Source organism: Xenopus tropicalis, chromosome 6 (genome assembly GCF_000004195.4).
Source record: "Xenopus tropicalis strain Nigerian chromosome 6, UCB_Xtro_10.0, whole genome shotgun sequence".
NCBI lineage: Eukaryota > Metazoa > Chordata > Amphibia > Anura > Pipidae > Xenopus > Xenopus tropicalis.
The window spans coordinates 9,712,331-9,736,114 of NC_030682.2; the positions used below are offsets into that span (position 1 = coordinate 9,712,331).

General features: G+C 39.8%; 1 protein-coding gene across 21 annotated transcripts in view; it reads left to right on the forward strand.

Annotated features, from left to right (window-relative positions):
* Positions 1 to 23,784, forward strand: part of obscn (obscurin, cytoskeletal calmodulin and titin-interacting RhoGEF) — a 241,276-nt gene that overhangs the window by 84,009 nt on the left and 133,483 nt on the right. For 17 of the 21 annotated variants that reach the window (XM_031903695.1, XM_031903696.1, XM_031903701.1 and 14 more), the window contains 19 exons: positions 1,057 to 1,323; positions 2,506 to 2,772; positions 3,381 to 3,647; positions 6,697 to 6,963; positions 7,620 to 7,886; positions 8,604 to 8,870; positions 9,208 to 9,474; positions 9,588 to 9,854; positions 10,141 to 10,407; positions 11,457 to 11,723; positions 12,968 to 13,234; positions 13,674 to 13,940; positions 14,091 to 14,357; positions 14,713 to 14,979; positions 15,860 to 16,126; positions 18,006 to 18,272; positions 19,466 to 19,732; positions 21,366 to 21,626; positions 23,060 to 23,332. In XM_031903695.1, coding sequence (XP_031759555.1) covers positions 1,057 to 1,323; positions 2,506 to 2,772; positions 3,381 to 3,647; positions 6,697 to 6,963; positions 7,620 to 7,886; positions 8,604 to 8,870; positions 9,208 to 9,474; positions 9,588 to 9,854; positions 10,141 to 10,407; positions 11,457 to 11,723; positions 12,968 to 13,234; positions 13,674 to 13,940; positions 14,091 to 14,357; positions 14,713 to 14,979; positions 15,860 to 16,126; positions 18,006 to 18,272; positions 19,466 to 19,732; positions 21,366 to 21,626; positions 23,060 to 23,332 — 5,073 coding nt within the window. The remainder of the gene's footprint in view (positions 1 to 1,056; positions 1,324 to 2,505; positions 2,773 to 3,380; positions 3,648 to 6,696; positions 6,964 to 7,619; positions 7,887 to 8,603; positions 8,871 to 9,207; positions 9,475 to 9,587; positions 9,855 to 10,140; positions 10,408 to 11,456; positions 11,724 to 12,967; positions 13,235 to 13,673; positions 13,941 to 14,090; positions 14,358 to 14,712; positions 14,980 to 15,859; positions 16,127 to 18,005; positions 18,273 to 19,465; positions 19,733 to 21,365; positions 21,627 to 23,059; positions 23,333 to 23,784) is intronic. The other 4 variants (XM_031903707.1, XM_031903710.1, XM_031903711.1 and 1 more) reach the window with 4 other exon arrangements.

Below are 23,784 nucleotides of genomic sequence, written 5' to 3' on the forward strand. Positions count from 1 at the left end.
GACATCTCACTGTAGCTGTGTGTATTGCAGATTATTAAAGATGGACGCCAGAAGGTTCTTGCAGTTGAACTATAGCACAAGTTTATTGTCCAAGACAATTGAAATGCAAGGTTATACTCACATACAGATATAAAGGGTAGCTGATAATACCCCTTTAGGACAAACAAAGGAGGGTACACACCATTTTATCCGACCTCTTGGTAGAGTCTGGGCAGGGTAAATGCACCTGTCAGCTTGATACCCCTTTGGAGATAGGTCTGGATAGATACCTTATTCCTCAGGTTGGTAACCCCTAGCTTGAGAGTCCTCAGTGTGAGTAGGGATCAGGGTTTATTCTAACCTGTCTTCTATCTCTACTCCGTGGCCCTACACTGAGGCAACATTGCCAGATGGAAGGGTACTTCCAGAACTACTTTCTCCTTGGTGGGGCTATTAAACTGCCCTTGCTTCCTAAGGCTCACTATCTCACTCTCCTAGAGAATGCTATTACAAAGTCTGCTATGCTTACTTATCCTCGTTCACAGGGCCCTGTCCCCAACTTCACCAGAGTGGTTGGTGACACTCTGAGGCCAATGGCTTACTGGGGCCTAGTTCTGCACCCAGGCTCAGTGGACCTTCACCTGAGATACAGAGGCAGCCAAAGAGGAAGCCACACCCTCCTGCTAGACACTATATAAGAATGCAAGGGGTGTGGTCAACCAGACTAAACCAATAGGGTATAGTGACATAACTGAAAACTGATACAAAGGGCTTTGCCCAGTAACAGTGGATATGTGAAGAGGTGGGGTTTAAAGCCATAGGGGAGCTTAACCCTATGGGCCCCTACAGTAGGTTGCAATGGGTACAGTATTGAAAGGCACAATCATCCCTGTTGCTCAGTTGTGACATTATCAAAGGAAGGCAGCCCTACCTGCGAGGCTCTTTTAGAGATTTTTCTAACTTGAAAAATTGGACCCAGGTAAAAGGAAAAAAACAACTGTTTTAGAACGTCTCTCTACAAAAATAACATAACTTATGGGCAGATCTGTACAATAGAAATACGTGCCTCTCTTCCAGCTGAGCAAGTCTTGTTCAAACGCGGGCTCAGGAATGAGAAAGCCAAAGAGGGAGGCAGCGTGAAGCTGCACTGTGAGCTGAGCAAGGCGAGTGGGTCTGTGCGCTGGATGAAGGGCAGCCAAGTGCTGGAGAATGGAGACAAGTACAACATGAAGCTGCTCGGCGCGGTGGCTGAGCTCTTTATCCTGAATGCAAAGCCAGAAGATTCTGGAGACTATACTTGTGATACCGGAGACCAAAAGAGCACGGCCCATGTGACAGTGACTGGTAGGAGCATCACGTTATGTTTCTTTCTACTTCCAGTTTGGCAGTGCATTCATAGTTTTATAGTCTGTATAATAAAAGTCCTTTTCAAATTAAACATGAAACCCATACCCATTATAAATTCATTTAAAAATCCCAGCTGTCAATCATATATTGCCTGCCCCGCCTCTATGCCTTAGGCCAGTGATCCCCAACCAGTGGCTCAATAGACATATGGCTATAGACCAGTGATCCCCAACCAGTGGCTCAATAGACATATGGCTATAGACCAGTGATCCCCAACCAGTGGCTCAATAGACATATGGCTATAGACCAGTGATCCCCAACCAGTGGCTCAATAGACATATGGCTATAGACCAGTGATCCCCAACCAGTGGCTCAATAGACATATGGCTATAGACCAGTGATCCCCAACCAGTGGCTCGGGGGCAACATGTTGCTCCTCAACCCCTTGGATGTTGCTCCCAGGGACCTCAAAGCAGGGGCTTATTTTTGATTTCCTGGCTTGGAGGCAAGTTTTGGTTGCATAAAAACCTGGCATAATACCAAACAGAGCCTTCTATAGGCTGCCAGTCCACATAGGGGATACCAAATATTCAATTATAGCTCTTATTTGCACCCCCAGGATATTTCTCCATTTGAATGTGGCTCACGGGTATAAAAGTTGGGGATCCCTGCCTTGGGCATAGATGTAGGGCAGACAATTACTTTCACTTTCCATTCAGCATTTCCTGTATATCATTGCCCTCCTCCCTTTCCCCCTCCCTCCTTACCCTCTAATTGTATAGCCAGAGCATGAGTCTGGGCATCTGGTCCCCCATTCTATCACATGAACAAGATTTTGGCTTGATACAAAGCTTTGCCTTACTATCAACGTCTACAAAATGGCGGCTGCCTGCTGGCAGTGATTGTGTACTTCCAAGACTGAAGGCAACAATAGTTATTTTATTTATATAGTATAAGTAAAGTTTATTTGTTTATTTTACATTTGGAATTATTTCTTAGGGTGACAGGTCCCCTTAAATAAATAAATGGACAATTGTGAGCTACTGTTCACCACTGTTTATTGAAAACACTGTTATCACCTGCAGGAACAGTTCACCTCCCGCCAGTTGGTTGCTTCCTCTTGACAAGAAATGCCCAACGAATAATAACACATTTATTTCCGCACTTTCCTATTTCTAGCCCTGCCTGTTCGCTTCAAACAAGACCTGAAAGACGCGGAGGTTGAAGAAGGCTCCTCTGTGACGTTATCTTGTGAAGTCACGAAGCCCGATGCCCCTGTCACATGGAAAAAGGGCGTCACAACCCTTCAAGCCAATGAGAAATATGAATTCAGGCAAAAAGAATGCCTAGTAGATTTAACTATTCACAAGGTAGGGCCGGAGGATTCTGGGACCTACACTTGCGATACTGGAGACCAACAGACTTCTGCACGTGTCAAAGTCAAGGGTAAGAAAGCAACAATGTACTCAAAACCCTTGTTCCATTTAGTCACAACATGGTCCTTATATTGTGCCAAGAGCACAGCGTAGAATGGAAAACTAAAAATTGCCCCTAAGACAACTTGTTGAGGAAGGCAACCTAAGGGCAACCTACTAGTGTCATTTTAACCCCAGCATTTGCCCTTGTGCTTATTATATGGTGTCATTGGTACTTGCTCACTGAATGCCCCTAAGCAACATAAGATGTTCATGCACTTAGCAGGCACTTAGCACCATCAGTGGACACAATAGTCCTTGCCCAATAGAAAAACATATAAAACATGGGAAGTACTTCAGGCCAGTAGGATTTTTATAGAAGAGGTGCCTTTCTTTTGGAAAGGTTATGGATTTGTGTCAATGGGAGGTGCCAAAATAAATGGCCACCCCTAGTATTTTGACACTACATTTCCCATTAAGGTGATAGTTGTACTATCTTGCCAGGTTATAATGCATTTGAAACCATGGCACCTTATCATGTATATTAGGTACTATGAACAATAGTTATTTCTGAAGGGGCATAAATGTTGTTTGAAGATTTTCTTTTGAGTTCTTTGTTCTTATTTGTGTTTCCTGTAGAACTCCCGGCCCTTTTCAAAGAAGGACTGAAACCCCAACAGGTCTCAGAAGGTGAATGTGCCGCCCTGCGCTGTGAGCTGACCAAGGCTAACGTCTCTGTAGAATGGAAGAAAGATCACAGAATGATCAAACAGAGCAAAAAGTATAAAATCCGCCAAGAAGGGGCGGTCTCTGAGCTTGTAATACGGGACCTGGTATTGGAGGATTCGGGAGATTATAGCTGTGTGTGTGGGGAGCAGAAGACTACAGCCGCAGTGACAGTAGCTGGTAATGCCTATTTGTTTCTTCTCAAAATTCATGGTGTAATTCAGGTTTGCTTTTTTAGTAGTGTAATGGGTTCTTAGATATACAATGGACCTATTTAGGTTTAATTGGTTTATCCTACTTATATCTAACCTGGGTTATTCCAGTTGTTCTTTAACAACCTCTAGTATGCCTCTAGTATACCTCTAGTATACCTCTAGTATGCCTCTAGTATACCTCTAGTATGCCTCTAGTATACCTCTAGTATGCCTCTAGTATGCCTCTAGTATGCCTCTAGTATGCCTCTAGTATACCTCTAGTATGCCTCTAGTATACCTCTAGCATGCCTCTAGCATGTCTCTAGTATGCCTCTAGTATGTCTCTAGTATACCTCTAGTATGCCTCTAGTATGCCTCTAGTATACCTCTAGTATGCCTCCAGTATACCTCTAGCATGCCTCTAGTATGCCTCTAGTATACCTCTAGTATGCCTCTAGTATGCCTCTAGTATGTCTCTAGTATACCTCTAGTATACCTCTAGTATACCTCTAGTATGCCTCTAGTATGCCTCTAGTATACCTCTAGTATGCCTCTAATATACCTCTAGCATGCCTCTAGTATGCCTCTAGTATGCCTCTAGTATGCCAGTGTCAAATGACGGGCTGTTGGAGATGGTTGAGTAAGTACATTTTACAGACAATAATAGTTTGTTACAAAGCAGCGGTGTAACTACCTCGGATTATGTACGCAATGAGGATCGTGATATTGCTCCTGCTACAGGTCACCAGCAATTATGTGCAGAAAGGGGGGCCCGGGCCTCCGGAATTACTTTCCTGTTACAAAGCAATGATTTACACAAGTGGAACCTAATATTATTTCCTTATATATAGCAGCATGCTTATTTTTCTTCAATATAATTATTTCTATTTGTGAAGAAAGGCACATATGCACAATGTGTAAATTGCTGAGTGAAGATAACTGAAGATAATATAATTTAACATTTAAGATTACCATATCATGTGAAAAATTAGGAAAGAACTTTTAATAAATGCAGGTTGCTGAGCAACATCAATTGCGAACCAATTGCACCTAAAATAAATACAAGCAATGCAGTCCTTCAGGCTGGATTTTCCAAATGTTCCTCCTTATCTGGAAACCTTGCTTTAACTGTTGGTCCAAGGACATAAGGGCCATGACAGACGGGGAGATTAGTCGCCCGCAACAAATCTCCCTTGTCGACGGCGACTAATCTCCCCGATATGCCATCCCACCGGCTGAAATGTAAATCGCCGGTGGGATGGCATACGTGGCGCAGCGATTTCCCGAAATCACCGAAATTGCCTCGAGAGGCAATTTCAGCGATCACGCCGCTGCGTATGCCATCCCACCGGCGATTTACATTTCAGCCGGTGGGATGGCATATCGGGGAGATTAGTCGCCGTCGACAAGGGAGATTTGTTGCGGGCGACTAATCTCCCCATCTGTCACGGCCCTAAGGATTCTGGCCTGTATAGTTACATAGTTAGTTACATAGTTACATAGGGTTGAAAAAAGACCAGAGTCCATCAAATCCAACCCATCCAAGTAAACCCAGCACCCACACCCTATACTTACCAATCTATACACTCACATACATAAACTATACTGTATATACAACCACTAATACTAACTGTAGATATTAGTATCGCAATAGCCTTGGATATTCTGCTTGCTCAAAAACTTATACTTTGACTTGGTATGGTTTGGCCACCATGGACGCATGTCACTACAACTTTGATTTTAGCCAAAGTCAGAAAAATACAAAAGAAAATAACCCTACCCAACCACTGTACTGTTTCCATGTGAGTTAATGGATGTCCCCAGGTAATGCAGGAAGGCAGGCAATATCTTTTCTAGTATCTTGTGTTTTTTAATCCATTGATATACCCTTATACCAGAGTTCCCCAACCAGTGGCTCGGGGGCAACATGTTGCTCCCCAAACCCTTGGATGTTGCTCTCAGTGCCCCCAAACCAGGGAGTTATTTTTGAATTCCTGACTTGGGGGCAAGTTTTGGTTGAATAAAAACAAGATTTCCTACCAAATAAAGCCCCTGTAAGCGGATAGGGTGCATAGAGGCTGCCTAATAGCCAATCACAGCCCTTATTTGGCTCCTCCATGAACTTTTATGGTGCTTGTGTTGCTCCCCAAGTCTTTTTACATTTGACTGTGGCTCACGAGTAAGAAAGGTTGGGGATCCCTGCCTTATACAGTGGTAATAATTCAATGAACCAAACAGGGAGGTTGTTTGTAGAGCATTTCTTTGATCAGCATCCAGGAAAAAAAATAAGCTAATGATAGTCTTAAATGATTCAACTAAACAAATAAAGAGTTGTTTCTTTTACATAGATCATGACAGATTTTGGATGATCATTTATTTGGCCTTCCTGCCTATGTCAACTCTTTGCTCTTCATTCTTGTCAAAAAATGATGCTACTGCTTATTCCTAGAGCATATCTAATATAGTTATTGAGATCCGATTTTCCTTGGTCCTATATTTTCCTAAACCTAATATTGAAAGTGATGGGTGTTAAATAGGTTGGCTGGTTGTCTTGGTGAAAAAAATTGTTGAGTGGTATTGAAAATGGTCTGAAGTCTACAGTGTCCACAGAGTGGAATTCTACCTGAACATACTGAAAAAGGTAAAAAAATTATAGATATTTTAGAAATGGATGGTTTCCTTTATCTTGCTCTCATACATAAATATCTCGAGAAATTGAATGCCTATAATAAAAAGGTTTATGTTGCTCTGATAATAAAATTCTGCACCTTGTAAACAGTTTTGATTGTTTTGAACACAAGTGGCCTATGATGCAATTTTATCCTTTCCCACTGGGTATCTCTAAGTAATTGGAGAAAATTGCTAGATAATCATAGACCATCGTGTTCTGGTGTGACTTTGTATCAATACCACTTGGATTCAGCCTTTCCGATTCCCTGATCCAATACTGAATGAAATGTTTTGCAAAAACACAAAGTAATTATTTGTTGACAGTGATTTAGTATTGTCTTTTGGATGTCCAATCCGTTCTTCAGCTTCCCCGCCGCGTTTCAGTGAGGAACTAAAAGATGAAAAGGCCACAGAAGGCCAACAGGCCACTCTTCATTGCGAATTAACCAAACCGGGAGCTGTGTTGGAATGGAAAAAGGGTCAATCTTCTCTTAAACCTGGTGGGAAATATTCAATGAGGCAGGAAGGTTTCTCCGCTGAGCTTTTAATCAGCAATCTTGAAGAAAGCGATTCGGGTGATTATACATGCGAGTGTGGAAATCAGCAGACGACAGCAACCCTTACAGTGAATGGTAAAATACCCTCCGTGGCTGTTTCTTGCAATTTGTAGACGGTTTTCTCTTTTCCACCATGTTTCTGTTTTAATGTATAACGTACAGTGATTAACTTATAGCAGTGATCCCCAACCAGTGACTCAGGGGCAACACGTTGCTCCCCAACCCCTTGGGTGTTGCTCCCAGTGGCCTCAAAGCAGGTGATTATTTTTGAATTCCTGGCTGGAAGCAAGTGTTGGCTGCATAAAAACCAGTGTAAAGCCAAACAGAGCCTTCTATAGGCTTCCAGTCCACATAGTTGCTACCAAATAGCCAATTGTAGCTCTTATTTGTACCCCCAGGAACTTTTCCATGCTTGTGTTGCTCCCCAAAACTTTTTCCATTTGAATGTGGCTCACAGGTATAAAAGGTTGGGGATCCCTGCCTTATAGGATGTCTTCTACAATTCTTATACAAAAAAAGTTTATCATTTATTATTTTCCTTAACACTATCAGCTATGTCTTGGTTACAAAATATCTGGCTTCTCTTATTATAATATGAAATTAAGGCTCCAATAATTTCCTATACTCTTATCAGAATCAATAAAGAAAATAGCATTTTGTATTCATGTATAAATCTTGAGATTTTAACCTACCGTGATAGGTGATAGTTGTGGTTTATCTTTGCGAATTAGCACTTCCGGTATTCTTTAAAAAGAACCTGAGGGACGCAGTAGCCACAGAAGAAGAAACGGTCACCCTTCACTGCGAGCTCTCCAAACCGACTACTAACGTGGAATGGAAGAAAGGTCACAGGCAGCTGAAGGGAAGCGACAAGTATACAATGAAAATTGAAGACTTGGTCGCTGAGCTAATAATCCATGACCTAAATGTGAAAGATAGTGGGGACTATACTTGTCTTTGTGGAGACCAGGATACCACAGCAAATCTAACAGTCAATGGTAAAAGATCATTAGCACTTTATTCATCTTCTTATCCATCTAGATTATAATTTACAAAGTCCTAAGAGTTTGACCCCATTTGATGTCATCTTACCTGTGAGATAATAATGGAACTCCATTAAAAACATGGAAGTTATGTCTTATTCCAATCCATACAACTTAATTAGGACAATACATTGTTATAGTATATATCAATTATATACAAATATACATGCACATATGATATTGTTGGAATGCACCAAATCTAAAACGTGGTTTGGGAGGGGCAAAAATTCCAGTACTTTTTCTAGCATTTGGATTCAGCAGAACATACAGATTTACAATTCCTAATGTGAAGTGACTTCAGTTTTGGACAATAGAAGTCAGCAATTTGTAGTTCACAGATAATGCAATTTTGAAATGTTTTGCTCAGGTTTTAATATTAAAAATAAAGTTTGAATTCAGTTTGGGGTTAAACCAGATTTTTTGTAAAAGAGTGGGGATAGTCAACCTAAGTTACTATGTTACTGTATCTAGTCAGTTAGGCATTCAGTGTATCTATACAACATACAAATGGTTCTCCTTCAAAAGTAACCAACAAAGATCTTTGCTAGTTCTCTTTGGAATTGTTTTGGGTTTCGTCTTCTTTTCAACCAGTAGGACTGTTTGTTACATTTTAGCCTCTTTATAACCTTTGAATCCACCAATGACCGTGCCCTATTTATCTGCAATCTTCAGCCCTGCCGATCCTTTTCAAAGAAGAATTGAGCAATGAAGAAAGCACAGAGGGGGAAACAGTTACTCTGCGCTGCATCTTGACCAAACCTCCTGACCATGTAGAGTGGAAACAGGGGCAAAGAGCTCTGAGACCAAGTCCCAAATATGAAATGAGAGTGGATGGGGCTACTGCAGAGCTAATAATCCATCATTTGGAAGTGAAAGACATGGGAGAATATGCGTGCGTGTGTGGTGAACAACAGACCACAGCTGTCTTGATAGTGAATGGTAAAAATGACCTGTAGAGTTTTTCTAACTCATAAAAAACCATTATTAATCAGTTTTATGAAATAAATAAACACACACATAGACATAACTATACACTATATACTTAGACTCTAATGCCACAGGACATTTTATTAGCTAAACTATCTAACTCTTATTTTTAGGAAGCATACTTAGGGTTTACGAGGTACAAATGAATAATTATGTTGATGTATTTGTATGATATACTGCTCTGTGCAGCTATACTTGATGGTATACAGACCATTTACAGAGTGCACAGATGGTTCTTCTCCAGGTTCTTTATAGTTTCACCATACATTGTAACTTCTACATTTCTCAGCCCTGCCTACTCACTTCAAACATGGACTTAAAAACGAGAACATAAAAGAAGGAGACCAAGCCATCTTGCACTGCGAGCTTAGCAAACCCGACGTCACTGTGCAGTGGAGAAAGAACGGTGAGGTCTTGGCAACTTCTGAAAAACACGTATTGCGTCAGGACGGCGCTATTGCAGAACTGGTGGTTCCTCACGTAGAGGAAGAAGATGCTGGGATTTACACCTGTATTTGCGGAAATGTTGAGACCTCATCAACCTTAACCGTAATAGGTAAAATATGTCTAACAAAGGCACAGAAGTTTAAAACTTTCACTTATTAACAATTTTCATAATTATTTGAGTCTTCAATTGAACATATACCTTTTTATTCTAAATTCTGCTAGCTTTACCCCCACGTTTCAAAGAAGACCTCAAGAACTCAGAAGCTGTCGAAGGAGACTCCATCACACTGCGCTGTGAGCTGACCAAGTCTAATGCCTCTGTAGGGTGGAGGAGAGGAGGGAAGGCTCTCAGACCAAATGACAAGTACAAGATGAGGCAGGAAGGCCTTGTGACTGAGTTAGTTATAAGTCAGTTAGAGCTGCAGGATGCTGGGAAATACACCTGTGTTTGTGGAGATTTTGAAACAACAGCCTTGCTGACTGTGAATGGTAATCCACACTTAAATTAAATCATGGAATCACTTTTTGTCAATGTTTGATAACATAACAATTGTCTAGTTGAGTTTGAACTCATCTTAATGTTCATCTTATCTCTCCTTTCTTCATCATTTACGTCACTTTCTCATAATAACGTCTCATAATCACAATTTCCCCTTTATTTAAACTCAGATCATTCATGTACATCCCCCTAATATTCATCATCACCCTTTCCATTTGTATTTGCCTTAAAAAGAATTAATTTGAACACAACCATGTGCTTTTAATCCCATATTAGCGGTCCCACCACAATTTGAAGAGGAACTCAGGAGCAAGGAAGCTATGGAAGGGGGCTCAGTTGCATTGAGTTGCAAACTGACCAAACCTAACGCGGTGCTGGAGTGGAGGAGAGGACATAAGACTCTAAAGTCATGTGATAAATACAAAATCAACCAGGAAGATCTTGATGCAGAGTTGATAATCAATAATTTGGACCTGAAAGATGCTGGCGAGTACACATGCGTATGCGGAGTCCACCAGACCACAGCTTCACTGACCGTAAATGGTAATTAATGTCCATCTTGGCTTTTTTTACTAGTTTCCATCCATTTTCTATTGCTTGCGCTTAACCGTCATCATCACCATCATTAACACTGCTGCCATCTTATTCCACCATCACTGCTTCTTGCATTAGTCCATTCTTTCACAACTCACCTTTCCTGGTAATCATCTTGATGTTTTCATGTTCTTCATTGATCCATTACTATCCATCTACACCAAGTCCACATCTTCGTTAAAAAATTTGATTCGTTTGTTCACTGGTTGCGCCTCCCATTTGCTTAATTACATTTGTCAATTGCACTTCTTTATTCACTCATTCGTTATTTGCTTACGCCACCATTTCCGCGTCCTCTCTCCGTCTTATCTTGATGTTAACAATTTGGAATTTTCACTGTGGATAAAATATATTTAAATTTTTTTAGATAAATATATATTTACTATAGTTCACTATCTAGATTTTTGCTAGACTTGGCCAATAACCAAGATTTGGAATCTTCACCGTGGATAAAATATATTATTTCACATTTTTTAGATATATATACTATAATTCACTATCTGGATTTCTGCTAGACCAGAGAGGAAGGCCAAAAACCAACATTTGGAATTTTCACTGTGGATAAAATTCATTATTTCAATTTTTTTTAGATATATATTTACTATAATTGACTATTTGAATTTCTGATAGACCTGAGAGGAGGGCCAAAAACCAAGATTTGGAATCTTTTTTATGGATACAATATATTATTTCAGTTTTTTGGATATATATTTACTATAATTCACTATATGAAGAGGTTGGCCAAAACCAATTTAAATAGTCTACCCAATTTATAATTGTGAATGAAAAAATACTACAAAATTATAAATTTTGCTCTGATAACTAAATCACAGTTACATTAATTTGTAATAAGTAGTTAGTCAAGCTGCAAAAGTTCTGTCTAGTTCTATTGGTCACCTCTGAAATGGGTAGAACACATCACCTAGAACTGACTGGTATTCTTATTTTTCATAATTTCAATGATGGATTCTCCTTAACCCCCATTAATATTGTCCCAGCTCTGCCTCCGCAATTTAAAGTGGAACTGAAGAACAAAGAAGTGAATGAAGGGGAATCAATAACTTTACACTGTGAGCTAACTAAGGCTAAGGCCCTCTTGGAGTGGAGGAAAGAACAAAGTATCCTGAAGCAAAGTGACAAATACAAAATGAAGCAAGATGGGAAAGTCGCTGAGCTTTTGGTTTGCAATTTAGACTTGAAGGATGCTGGCCAGTATTCATGTGCCTGTGGAGAGCAGAAGACAACTGCTGTACTGACAGTCAATGGTAAAATACCAAACATCTCCAATATGCATCTTTATTTATTCTCTACTTTAAACCTGTCCTCAGATAAGCTTTTATTCACTTTTATTGACCACCCATGTAGAGTTACCCTACTTTAGTGATCCCCAAACAGTGGCTCGGGGGCAACAATGTTGCTCATCTCCCCCTTGATGTTGCTCCCAGTAGCCTCAAAGTAGTATTGTTGTAAATTTCTGGCTTGGAGACAAGTTTTGGAAGCCCATAGACACAGTTTTACTCCAAGCAGAGCCTCCTGTAGGCCAGCAGTCCACATGGGGCTACCAAATAGCCATTCACAGCCCTTATTTGGCATCCCCAAACATCTTTTTCATGCTTGTGTGGCTCCCCAACACTTTTTACATCTGAGTGTGGCTCACAAGTAAAAAAAGGTTGGGAATCTCTGCTCTACATCATACTTCCCTATGTAAAGTGTGGACTTCTAAATACCTAATAATTAGTCTAGTGACTTGTCATATTTTATTATAACCTTCACAATCACCAACAATTTTTATCCTTGACATGCAAGTGACTGTTTCCATAAATATTTTTGTTCCAGTATGTTATTTTCTCCCGCAAAGTTTTAGTTGCATATACCCAAACAGAAAGAATTATTAGATAAAGCCAAATTGGTTGAACTCTCAGTAGAATATCTTGCTCCTTGTTTACCTGTTTATCTTTTGGTCAATATACAAAATTAGTACAACATTTCTTTATATAGTAACATGCAGTAGATGTATTCTTGGAAATAAGTACAAATGTTGGATCTATAAACAACCACCCCCATGTAGTACAAAACATTGGCTGTACATTATTGTGTTTAGTCATAGCAATCGAAACAAGGTGGGCTAATAGTCTTCTTGGTTAGATATCCAGCCAACAGGCATAAGTAGCCACCTACTCCCATATTCCACTGTCTTCAGTATATACTGTATGGATTTTCAGGTCTCACAGTATGAGGAGACCCTATGAAAAACAGAAGATTCACTATAACTGATTTTTGGCAGTACCTTTAATGAATTTCTAATTATATTTTATTGAATGGGAAAGAAATGCGTTCAAATAGTTGACCATAATGAATGAGAAGCATGGATCACGCTGGAGTAATTACTTCAAATTGCGGATAATTCTGTATACATTACTGTATGACACAATATGCACAAACTCATGTGAAGCAGGGCTCGAACCTATAACTGTTAGTCATGAGATTGTCTATCCTCTGTGAATTCTAGCTCTTCCCATCGTTTTCATCGAAGAGCTAAGAAATGAAATCGGCACGGAGGATCAAGATATCACCCTTCGCTGTGAGCTGAATAAGCACAAAGAGCCGGTGGTTTGGAAAAAAGACAATCGGGAAATGAAGCCAAGTGACAAGTACATAATCCAGCGAGATGGTGGTGTTGCACAACTGAAGATCCTCAAACTCAATGTAAAGGATGCTGGAAGCTATACGTGCATCTGCGGAGACCAGGAAACCACAGCAAAACTAACAGTACAGGGTAACCTATTCCTTCTTCTTTGTACAGGAACTTTATCTTATATAGTGATACCCAACTTTTTCACCTCTACTCCCATTGGCATGGCGATGCCAATGTTTATTTCCACTGAAGTCATAAGTAAAAAGTATTTGAAAAAAATGTTTTTTTTTTTTAATAATTATTAGAAACACTGGCAAACTAAGATCACTACCTACCTTTGCAAAGTAAGGGACAACTAATAGTATTGGCAAAGCTTATACACACTTCAAACTAGGCTTTTACATCAATGAACACCCCATAATTATCCATTTTCATGTATTTATCATATTCTGCATTTTAGAGAGTAATCACTTAGTCTTCTTCCTCTCTTTCCAAGCGATTTTATATTGATGGGCCACGTTCGAAAAACCACAATGGCCCTGGACTTTATATCCACTGCATTTTTGTTATCTCCCATTAGAATTGCCAGCACTCTTTGTAGAAGAACTCCAACATACAGAAGAAAGAGAAGGCCAGAAGGCTATGTTCCACTGTAGGCTGACTAAACCAAATGCACGAGTGGAGTGGAAGAAAGGTCATGAAACTCTCAAACCTAATGATAAGTATCAACTGAGGCAGGAAGGCGTCATAGCGGAGCTAACCATCAGCAAACTAGATCTGAAGGACTCTGGAAATTATACATGTGTGTGTGGAGAGGAGGCCACCACTGCTACTTTAACAGTTATTGGTAATTTTTTTAATTAAATTATAATCAATGTATAGTTAATCTGCAAAATCTTCTCTCCTTGTCTTATCTGTATTAATTCACTTACTCGCTTGACCACCTAATGGAAACTGCACAAAAACTCATCATGAATGTCCACGTTCCACTCTCCAGAGCTGCCTGCGGTCTTCAACTCTGATCTGAAAAATGTCGAGGTCACCGAAGGGGGGACAGCCACGTTACATTGTGGGGTGACAAAGGCTTCTGCCTTGGTACAATGGATGAAAGGAAAACAAGCATTAAGATCCAGCGATAAGTATCACATGAACCAAGATGGCTGTGCAATTGAGTTGCTAATATGTGATACTGATCTGGACGATTCTGGCCAGTATACCTGCATCTGTGGAGACCAGAAGACCTCTGCTACTTTAACTGTGAATGGTAATGTTTAGCTCTTTGTTGGCTAGTGGTTCATTTTTGGTGGTAGCCACTTCTACAAGGTGGTAGCCACTTCTGACGGGGCAGCAAGGAAGAAATAACTAGATGTAATAGTCTATCTGTTTACAAAGATGTAAAACCAGGTTTTTATTTATTAACAAATAATTAGGTTTCAGTATTTTAGATGTTTATGATGGGGACGTGGGACTAGTATGGAACTAGTCTTGGATAACTTGGATGTTAACACTCTATACAACTTAATTGTTATTTACGGGGTCCATTTTATTTCATTTGTTAGCAAATCCACGTACGTAATTCATTTTTCCTACAACAAAAAAAAAATCTCTTCTTCTATCAGCTCTGCCTGTTGTTTTTAAAGAAGAACTGAAGAACGTGGAGGTCACAGAATGTGACACAGCTACTCTCCACTGTGAGCTGAGCAAACCCAATGTTTGTGTTGAGTGGAAGAAAGGAACCCACGTGCTGAGTCAGAGTCAGAAATATTCCTTCAGACAAGAAGGTCTAAGCGCTGACCTTGTCATCCACAATGTAGAGCCAAAGGATGCAGGAGAATATACATGTACTTGTGGCGATAAGAAGACTTCTGCTGTGGTGGCGGTTAATGGTAACCATGAGCAAATCCCTTTACTATTCATTTATTGGATGATATCTGGCCAAATTATCTTTCTAACTTCCTTCACCTTCATCCATTACTCTTTGACAATTAACTAGTCTTACACATCCTTATGTCATTATATTTTATATTATATTATGAGCCTTTTGGGGCACATTTGTTAAAATTCAAGATGGAGGTTTTTTTTCTACGATTCCATTCTATAGAAGTCAATGGGAACATCCAACCTATTGTATTTGAGTTTTTTTTAATTATATTTTATATTATATTATGAGCCTTTTGGGGGCACATTTGTTAAAATTCAAGATGGAGGGTTTTTTCTGCGATTCCATTCTATAGAAGTCAATGGGAACATCCAACCTATTGTATTTGAGTTTTTTTAAATTATATTTTATATTATATTATGAGCCTTTTGGGGCACATTTGTTAACATTTCTGTGATTCTTTTCTATATATGTCAATGGGAACCTATTTTATTTGAGTTTTTTTAACCATTCTTTTCAAGAAAAAAATGGAACAGTGTGATTTTCGTTGTGTTCACGTTTCTTTATCTGAGACTTAACTTGAGCGATTTAAGCACGTTTTATTTTCATGATCGAGTTTTGAAAAAACACAATTTGAAAATCGGTAAATCGGCCTCCCCACGTTATCAGATCTCTTACCAATACTACTAATTGTACCTTCTACAATTGTGTTTCCCTCACAGTTATGACCTTTGTACTATAGCTATATAACGTGTATAATGCTTTAGTATGAGCTATTGATGACCAAAGTTCAAAATATTTCTCCTTCCTGGAAAAACCGGACAAGGTTCTTTGATGTCTTTGATGTGTTTGAGAGAAAATTATTCTTCTCTCTTGCCTCTCTCTAGTCCTTCCAGTGATTTTTACAGAAGAGCTGAAGTGTGCCGAAGCTACCGAGGGAGAAACGGCAATTCTACATTGCGAGCTTAGCAAACCAAATGTGCCCGTTGAATGGCTGAAAGGAGGTCAGGTGCTAAAATCAGGGGACAGATACCAAATGCAGCAAAGTGGAGGAAAAGTTGAGTTGCTCATCAGTAATCTTGAGTTAGGAGATGCTGGGGTTTACAGTTGCGTATGCGGTATAGAGAAAACAACCAGTGATCTAAAAGTGAAAGGTAAATATAATTAAGTTATGATTTAAATATGGGATGTAAATAACAAAACCTACTAACAGCTATTCAGTAAGAGACATTTTTGGATTCTCTGAAGCTTTTGTTTGAACGTTTGTGAAAAACATGGGGTGTAAGTCAAGTTTGGGGGAGCAGTCCATGGATACGATTTTTAAATATCTCCACTAAATAAATAGTACATTGAAATATTAATATAATAATAATAATATGTAATAGATAGGCATATGTACATTGGCATCCAGTTAATTTCAAATTAAGGCAAAATAAGCAATATAAATAATGGTCCTCTCTATTATTGGGCTCCTAATGGAGTTACAAGGATAAAATCACCTACATCAGTTGTTTAAGGGGATAAGTTCTGAGGTGGGTATGGTGTTCTAAGCTCACAGGGCCATTATCTGGACAACGTTCTTGAATGTTCAGCAGGCATCTTATTTAACTCATTTGCTCCAGATGGAGCATAGTCCTTAAACAATCATGCTGAATGCTTCTACTGGACTAGGTAGCCCCTCAACTTCTTTCATCATACTCCATTGAACAGGACCTTCAACATGTTCAAAAAAGCCATGAGAATTCTTTCACTTTTTGCTTAATAAAAGAGTACTAAATAGATAAGTATCACTATTGAAGCTTTTATTCTGTAAAGATCTTGATACAAACATATCATTCTCATTACTGATAACCAGGATAGAGGGAAAGGAGTTGGGCTTGTATATCTCAATTAGTGATGGGTGAAATGTTTCGGCAGGCATGGATTTGCGGCGAATTTCCACGTTTCGCCATTGGCGGATTGTTTCGTGAAACGGATGAAAAAATTTGCCGCACGTCCAAAAATTGTTGCAGGAGTTAAAAAAGAATAGTCGCGGGCGTCATAAGAATAGCTGCACGACGAAATAATAGCCAGGGGCAACAAAATAATAGCCGTGTGCGACAAAATAATAGCCGTGGGCGACAAAATAATAGCCGTGGGCGACAAAATAATAGCCGTGGGCGACAAAATAATAGCTGCTGCCGACAAAATAATAGCCGCATGACAAAAGAATAGTCTCAGGCGACAAAAGAATAGTCTCGGGCGACAATTTTTTTTGCCGCACAACATTTTCGCCGTTTCGCAAATTTTTCGCCGCTTCGCTTCGCCCAAAAATTTGCGAACCTTTCAAAAGAACCAGGAAACAGATTCGCTCATCACTAATCTCAATACATTCCAAGTCATACATAATACAAACTTATTGTGGAGAAACATAGCTTTATATATATTAGACAAAACTATTCAGGAGGTTTTAATTGTGTTTTGGTGATTGAACTTGATATGGACCTTAGATTGTAAGCTCTTCTCATCTTATTATTCTTTGATCTCTTTGGAATTCATTCCCTGGTCTTCATATATCTTTCTTTTATTTTTAATGGCATAGCTTCTTTTATTTTAGTTTGACATTAGTGGCACCGACTCTTTCATCTACATGTGTTTTATAAAGCAGTGTATTTGGGGGGGGGGCAGGTTACATTTTGTATAAGTTTAGGTAATTCAAAAGGAAACAAATGAGGTAACCATTTTATTTGATGGTACTGAGAGCTTCTTTTTGATATGATTTATACAAAAATGTGTTTGTTTAGGCGTGTAATCTTACAATCTCTTAATGTTCCTGGAAAAGAACTTTTGATTTTCAGAATATCTCCCATTGGATTATTTGTTGGAACACCCATTTGAATGTATAACTTCCTGGTTACCTCTCTTTTTAAATAGCAGGGGTGCCAGCATCAAATACCCAAGTATTTTTGTTTTCCTTCTCATTGGTTTCCATGATATGCCGACACCTTGCTTGTAGTTCTTCCCACTTATGATATAATACTTAATTTTCTTTAGCCCTGCCATCTGTATTCACTAAAGCACTGCAGAACACTGAGGCTCAGGAGGACGACACCGTGACATTGCGATGTGAAGTATCTAAGCCTAACGCCTCCGTTGAATGGAGGAAAGGGAGCCTAGGCCTTCAGCAGGGCAGCAAGTATGAGATGAGGCAGAAGGAGCGCATTGCTGAACTGATAATACACAACCTTAGGCTGGAAGACACAGGAGAGTACAGCTGTGATACAGGGGACCAGGAAACAAGGGCATATCTAACAGTAAAAGGTAACATACACAGTTAAAGAGACACCAGGGGGATAAAGGTGGTTTACCTTTAAGTAAACTCTTGGTATGTTGTAGAATGCCTTATTCCTAGCAACTTTGCTATTGGTTCTCATTATTTATTTTTTATAGTTTTTGAATTATTTGCCTTTCTCTTCTGCCCCCGTCACTGACCACAGAAACCAGAAACTATTGCTCTTTAGGATTTATCGTCTTTTTTGTACATGTTCTTTCGGTATCAGACTTCCCGCTCACACAAAAATTCTTCAGGGCACGGGCACGAGTTTGCTCAGTTTGCTCCTCTCTATCCCCCCTCCCTTTCCCTGCTCCCCCTCCCATCAAAATTCGCTCCCCCTCCCAATGTGTAATCAGCTAGAGCTGCAGCATGGAAGCTACTTAGACCAAGCTAAAATGGCAGCTGCTATCTTAATCAAAAAGAAGGAGCTTCTAGGGCTTTTTACTCAGGTATGGTAAAGCTTTCTGCAGAATAAATATAGCGTTCTAGCTATTTGTCTATCTATTGGTGTTCTAGCTATCTGTCTATCCATTGGTGTTCTAGCTATCTGTCTATCCATTGGTGTTCTTGCTATCTGTCTATCTATTGGTGTTCTAGCTATCTGTCTATCTATCGGTGTTCTAGCTATCTGTCTATCTATCGGTGTTCTAGCTATCTGTCTATCTATTGGTGTTCTAGCTATCTGTCTATCTATTGGTGTTCTAGCTATCTGTCTATCCATTGGTGTTCTAGCTATCTGTCTATCTATTGGTGTTCTAGCTATCTTTCTATCCATTGGTGTTCTAGCTATCTGTCTATCTATTGGTGTTCTAGCTATCTTTCTATCCATTGGTGTTCTAGCTATCTGTCTATCTATTGGTGTTCTAGCTATCTGTCTATCCATTGGTGTTCTAGCTATCTGTCTATCTATTGGTGTTCTAGCTATCTGTCTATCCATTGGTGTTCTAGCTTTCTGTCTATCCATTAGTGTTCTAGCTCTCTATTTATCTATTGGCAGTAAAATGCCAAAATACCTTTTCCTTCCCCTTTAGTAACTGCAGCACCTATGAATGGTTCAGGTTATAAGTACGGTAGTCCAGCTTATAAAATGTGCTCCATCTGTAAGTAGTGTTAAGTGATGCTTATGTGGAACATATATGTGGCCCATCTCTATACATTATCTCAATATGTTCTTCTTTAGCTCTGCCGGTGCTCTTCAAGAAACCACTGAAAGACACAACAGTGGAGGAAGGTGTCACCGTGACTCTTCGCTGCGAAACCACAAAACCAAACGTCCCCATCGAATGGAGGAAGGGAAGCGTCGGGCTTTTCCCTTGTGCTAAATATAAGATGGTGCAGGACGGGGTTGTGGCGGAACTTGTGGTTTATGATGCAGAAGCGGAGGACGGGGATGTATATACGTGTGACACAGGAGACCAGCAGACCACTGCTACTGTAAAGGTCAACGGTGAGTTGGACTCCAGTTAGGATACAACTGCAATGAGGTCTATTTGCAACCATTAAAGGGGAGGTCAACCTTTATGTTAACTTTTAGTATGTTATGTCCTATGCCTAGCAACTTTTCAATTGGTCTTCATTATTTATTTCATATAGTTTTTTAATCATTTGCCTTCCTCTACTAACACTTTCCAACTTTTAAAAGGGCGTTACTGACCCCGGCAGCCAAGAACTATTGTTCCTCGAGGCTACAATTTTATTGTTATTGTTACTTTTTATTCCTTATGTCCCTGTACTATTCATATGCCAGTCTCTCGTTCATTCAAACCACTCCCTGGTTGCTAAGGTAATTGGGACCCTAGCAACCAGATAGCTGTTGAAACTCAAAACTGGAGAGCTGCTGGACAAAAAGTTAAATAACTAAAAAATGACATTTTTCGGAATGTTTAGTGCTGCTTGTAATGTAATACTGCTCACTAAACATATATTACATTGCGAATGTTTAACACTTGACGATGGAGTAAATCTTAAAGGGGTTGTTCACTTTCAATGTCCACATCTTATTAAACCACCAACAATGCTCTTAGCCTGTTAGAGACAATCCATTTTCCATGAAATAAAAGTACAAATGCCACTGTACAAGCTACTTATTATACGCATTAATTTAGTCCTTCTTCTGTCTCTCTGATGAGTTTTCTGAAGGGATGGGAGGGGCCTATTTTGAACCTGACACACTGACAACTTCCTATATGCTGACATCATCACACCAGACTTTGCCCTTACTTGTTTCCTATTGGACCCATTCATTGGTTGCTTGTGCTCTCTAACCAGCTGCATAAACTGAAAGGTCATTGGATAATTTTTCCCTTGCAATGGCATAGGCACACAGACTCAGCAGGCACAGGAAGCAGTGTCAGACTGACAGCCAATAGGAGTTAAGGAGTTAAGACTATGGGGTATATTTATCATGCTGTGTAAAAAGTGGAGTGAAACATTACCGGTGATGTTGCCCAGGGCAACCAATCAGCAATTACATTTCTACAGTTAGAAAACCAAAGCAAAGCATCTGATTGGCTGCTATGAGTAACATCACCAGTAATGTTTTACTCCACTTTTTACACAGCATGATAAATATACCCCTATGTGTGACATCATATAAGGAAATAAAAAGAGCAACTGTAGTGTTTATAGGGGTCCCTGACCCCCCCAAACACAGGGTCTGTGCAAAAGTGAAGGATCAGCAGAGGGGGTGATTCTGAAGGGAATATCTCTTCAGCTGCACATTTTTATTAACTATGTATATGGCAAAGATTGTTCTATTAATATGAAGGGTTAGATTTCTGAATGTTGTACAGAGGTGAACAACCCTGTAAAAAACACAAAAACAGGTGAAGACGTTTTATTGCATACACCACGCAAACGAAAAAATTGGCAGTTGCAAACCTACTGTCACAAGACAAAGGGTTGCAACTGTTTTTTCCATTAGCGACATACTTTACATTCCCCCATATGATATCAGCACAAATCAAACACTGTGTTACATGACGTATATTGATATGGGTCCTTTTGGTCTGGAGGGGGTGCACCCTGAGGCAACACTAAGAAGTATAATGATGGCCAACAACTTTACTGTCCCTTTGCAGTGCTACAGTTCTTGCAGCCGTTGCAGAACATGGAAGCTCAGCAGGGTGAGAAGGCTCAATTCCGCTGTGAGATATCTTCAAAGAAGAATTCAGTAGAGTGGAGAAAAGGAGCCGAGACCCTTCAGCCCAGTTCCAAGTATGAAATGAAAGAACAAGATGGGGTCAGAGAGCTGGTGATACACAATCTGGAGCTGGAAGATGCTGGAGAGTTCACCTGCGTGGCCCGGAGCAAGAAATCTTCAGCAGTTCTGAAAGTTAAGGGTAAGTATGTAGAACCTGTGGGGCAATGTCCATCCAAGAACCTTTCATAATAAATGGGGGCAGTGTAGAAGTGAGAAGCTTGGACAGTATGGGTTGGAAGAAAGCATAGTTAAAGCAGCTTATGAATAAGAGTTGGGCACAGATTTGTCCCATTATTCCCAGAGTTTAGGGCATGTTTTGTCCAACTGTTATTGATCAGTTAAGCTGAGCTTGATCTCTTGGGATCACATCTACAGGTAGTACAGGTAGTATAGTTGATGCCTTGTTGTAACAAATAAAAACAATATGGGATCAATAAGATGATTTTAGAATGATAACTGGGAGCCACAGCCACATATCTAGCACACATCTTTCCTTCACTGCTTCTCCATCATTGGACGTGATAATAATATAATATCTCCTAACTGAATTCCAGAATTCCCTATAGGCTTTTATATATATATATATATATATATATATATATATATATATATATATAATATGCAACAAGATGTTATTTTCATCAAATTGAATGGGGACCAATATTTCTTACTCAAAATGTTCCCCCCATTATTGGTGTAAGTTGCCCTGCATATATATGTGTGGGGAAATGTGGCACTCCGGTTTGACTAAAGTGCATTCTGGAATGACAATTTAACTCCAAAGTATATACAACTGCCACATTCATGAAACAGTGCAAGACTTTTGTACATTTTATTTAGCTCCAGTTTAGCTCCAGTTTAGCTCCAATATATTTCTTTCATTTTCCTCTATTAATAAGACTTCCCTCTCTGCTCTGAAGTGGTGTAAAATAATAGCATATTATTTAATTTATTTTATTAAATATAGTTTAAACCTTTTTTCTGACATACTGTAAATCATACTACACCTCTTGAAAGATAGGCCCTTAACAGGTATGTACTTTACCCTGTTTATCCAGAATTTCAATATCCCCTTCACTATCACCGAAATCACCAGGCCTGGTGAAAACCCATATTTTCCTGTGGGAGGATCTTTAGGACAGAACAAGTCATCACTAGTTTACCAGTAGCCAATAATGTTGTTGAAGTTGTAAAATGGGACAGATTCGTTCATCACTAGCATTGACCAGGCAAGGGGATCATGGAACAACAGGTTGGATCAGGATGTAAGGCTTCAATGATCAAGCTGCATGGGTTGCATGAAACAGCCTTATATAGGGGTTTAATTGTATATTTAAGCCACATTAGAATAACAAGGTTGGAGGGGAAGAGAGAACAGCTGGGAGGTATAAAACATTAATATTGGAATAATTGACCAGTGCCAACCCCATGAGCCCCCAGTGGCAGGTAAAGTTTGATAATTAGCCAAAAGTTTGATTCCGTGTGGTTCCTGACACTAAAGTTCTCATTCGTTCTGTTCATAAATGGTTACACGATTTCCTGGAGAGTAAAGTATCCCATTGTTGATTCTAGAACTGGATGTGACTATCGTGAAGGGCCTGAAAGACGTGTCAGTATTCGCAGCAGAAGATGCAGTGTTTACGTGCGAGGTGTCCCACCCTGATGCCAAGGATGTGGAGTGGAAGCTGCAGGGAATCACTCTGGTGAACAATGAGATGAATGAAATATCACTGGAGAAGGGCAAAATCCACAGACTGAAACTGAGCAGCGTGACACAGGAGGATACAGGCAGTGTTTCCTTCAGGGTCGGCCCATACACATCAACGGCAGAACTTACAGTGAAAGGTAATAAGCATGGTCAGGGTGAAGAGCAAAGCCACCATCTTGCTCCCCCAAGATCTTAATTAGTCTACCTGAAGATGTCTCACAAGCTTCTCAATGTATGTTGATGCCATCGCCTTCATGTGATTATTATTGAATTACTAATGTCCCACACAAAGAAGAAGGCCATGACAGTCCATAGGGTGATAGAACATATGTGTTGCTTATATGCTTCATACATTTTGGCTCAACAGCCCTGTACTGTAACCACAGGTCTATCCTGCTGTACTCTGCATTGACTTGAAAGTGTCTGCTGCTACTTGGCCTGAAGAGATAGTGTTAAGGTGGCCATACACGCGCTGATTGTAGCTGCCGTTATCGATCCCTTGGACCGATTCAGCAGCTTATCAGCCCTTGTAGGGGTAGGAACGAGGGGCATGCCCGACCGATATCTGGCCTGAAATTGGCCAGATATC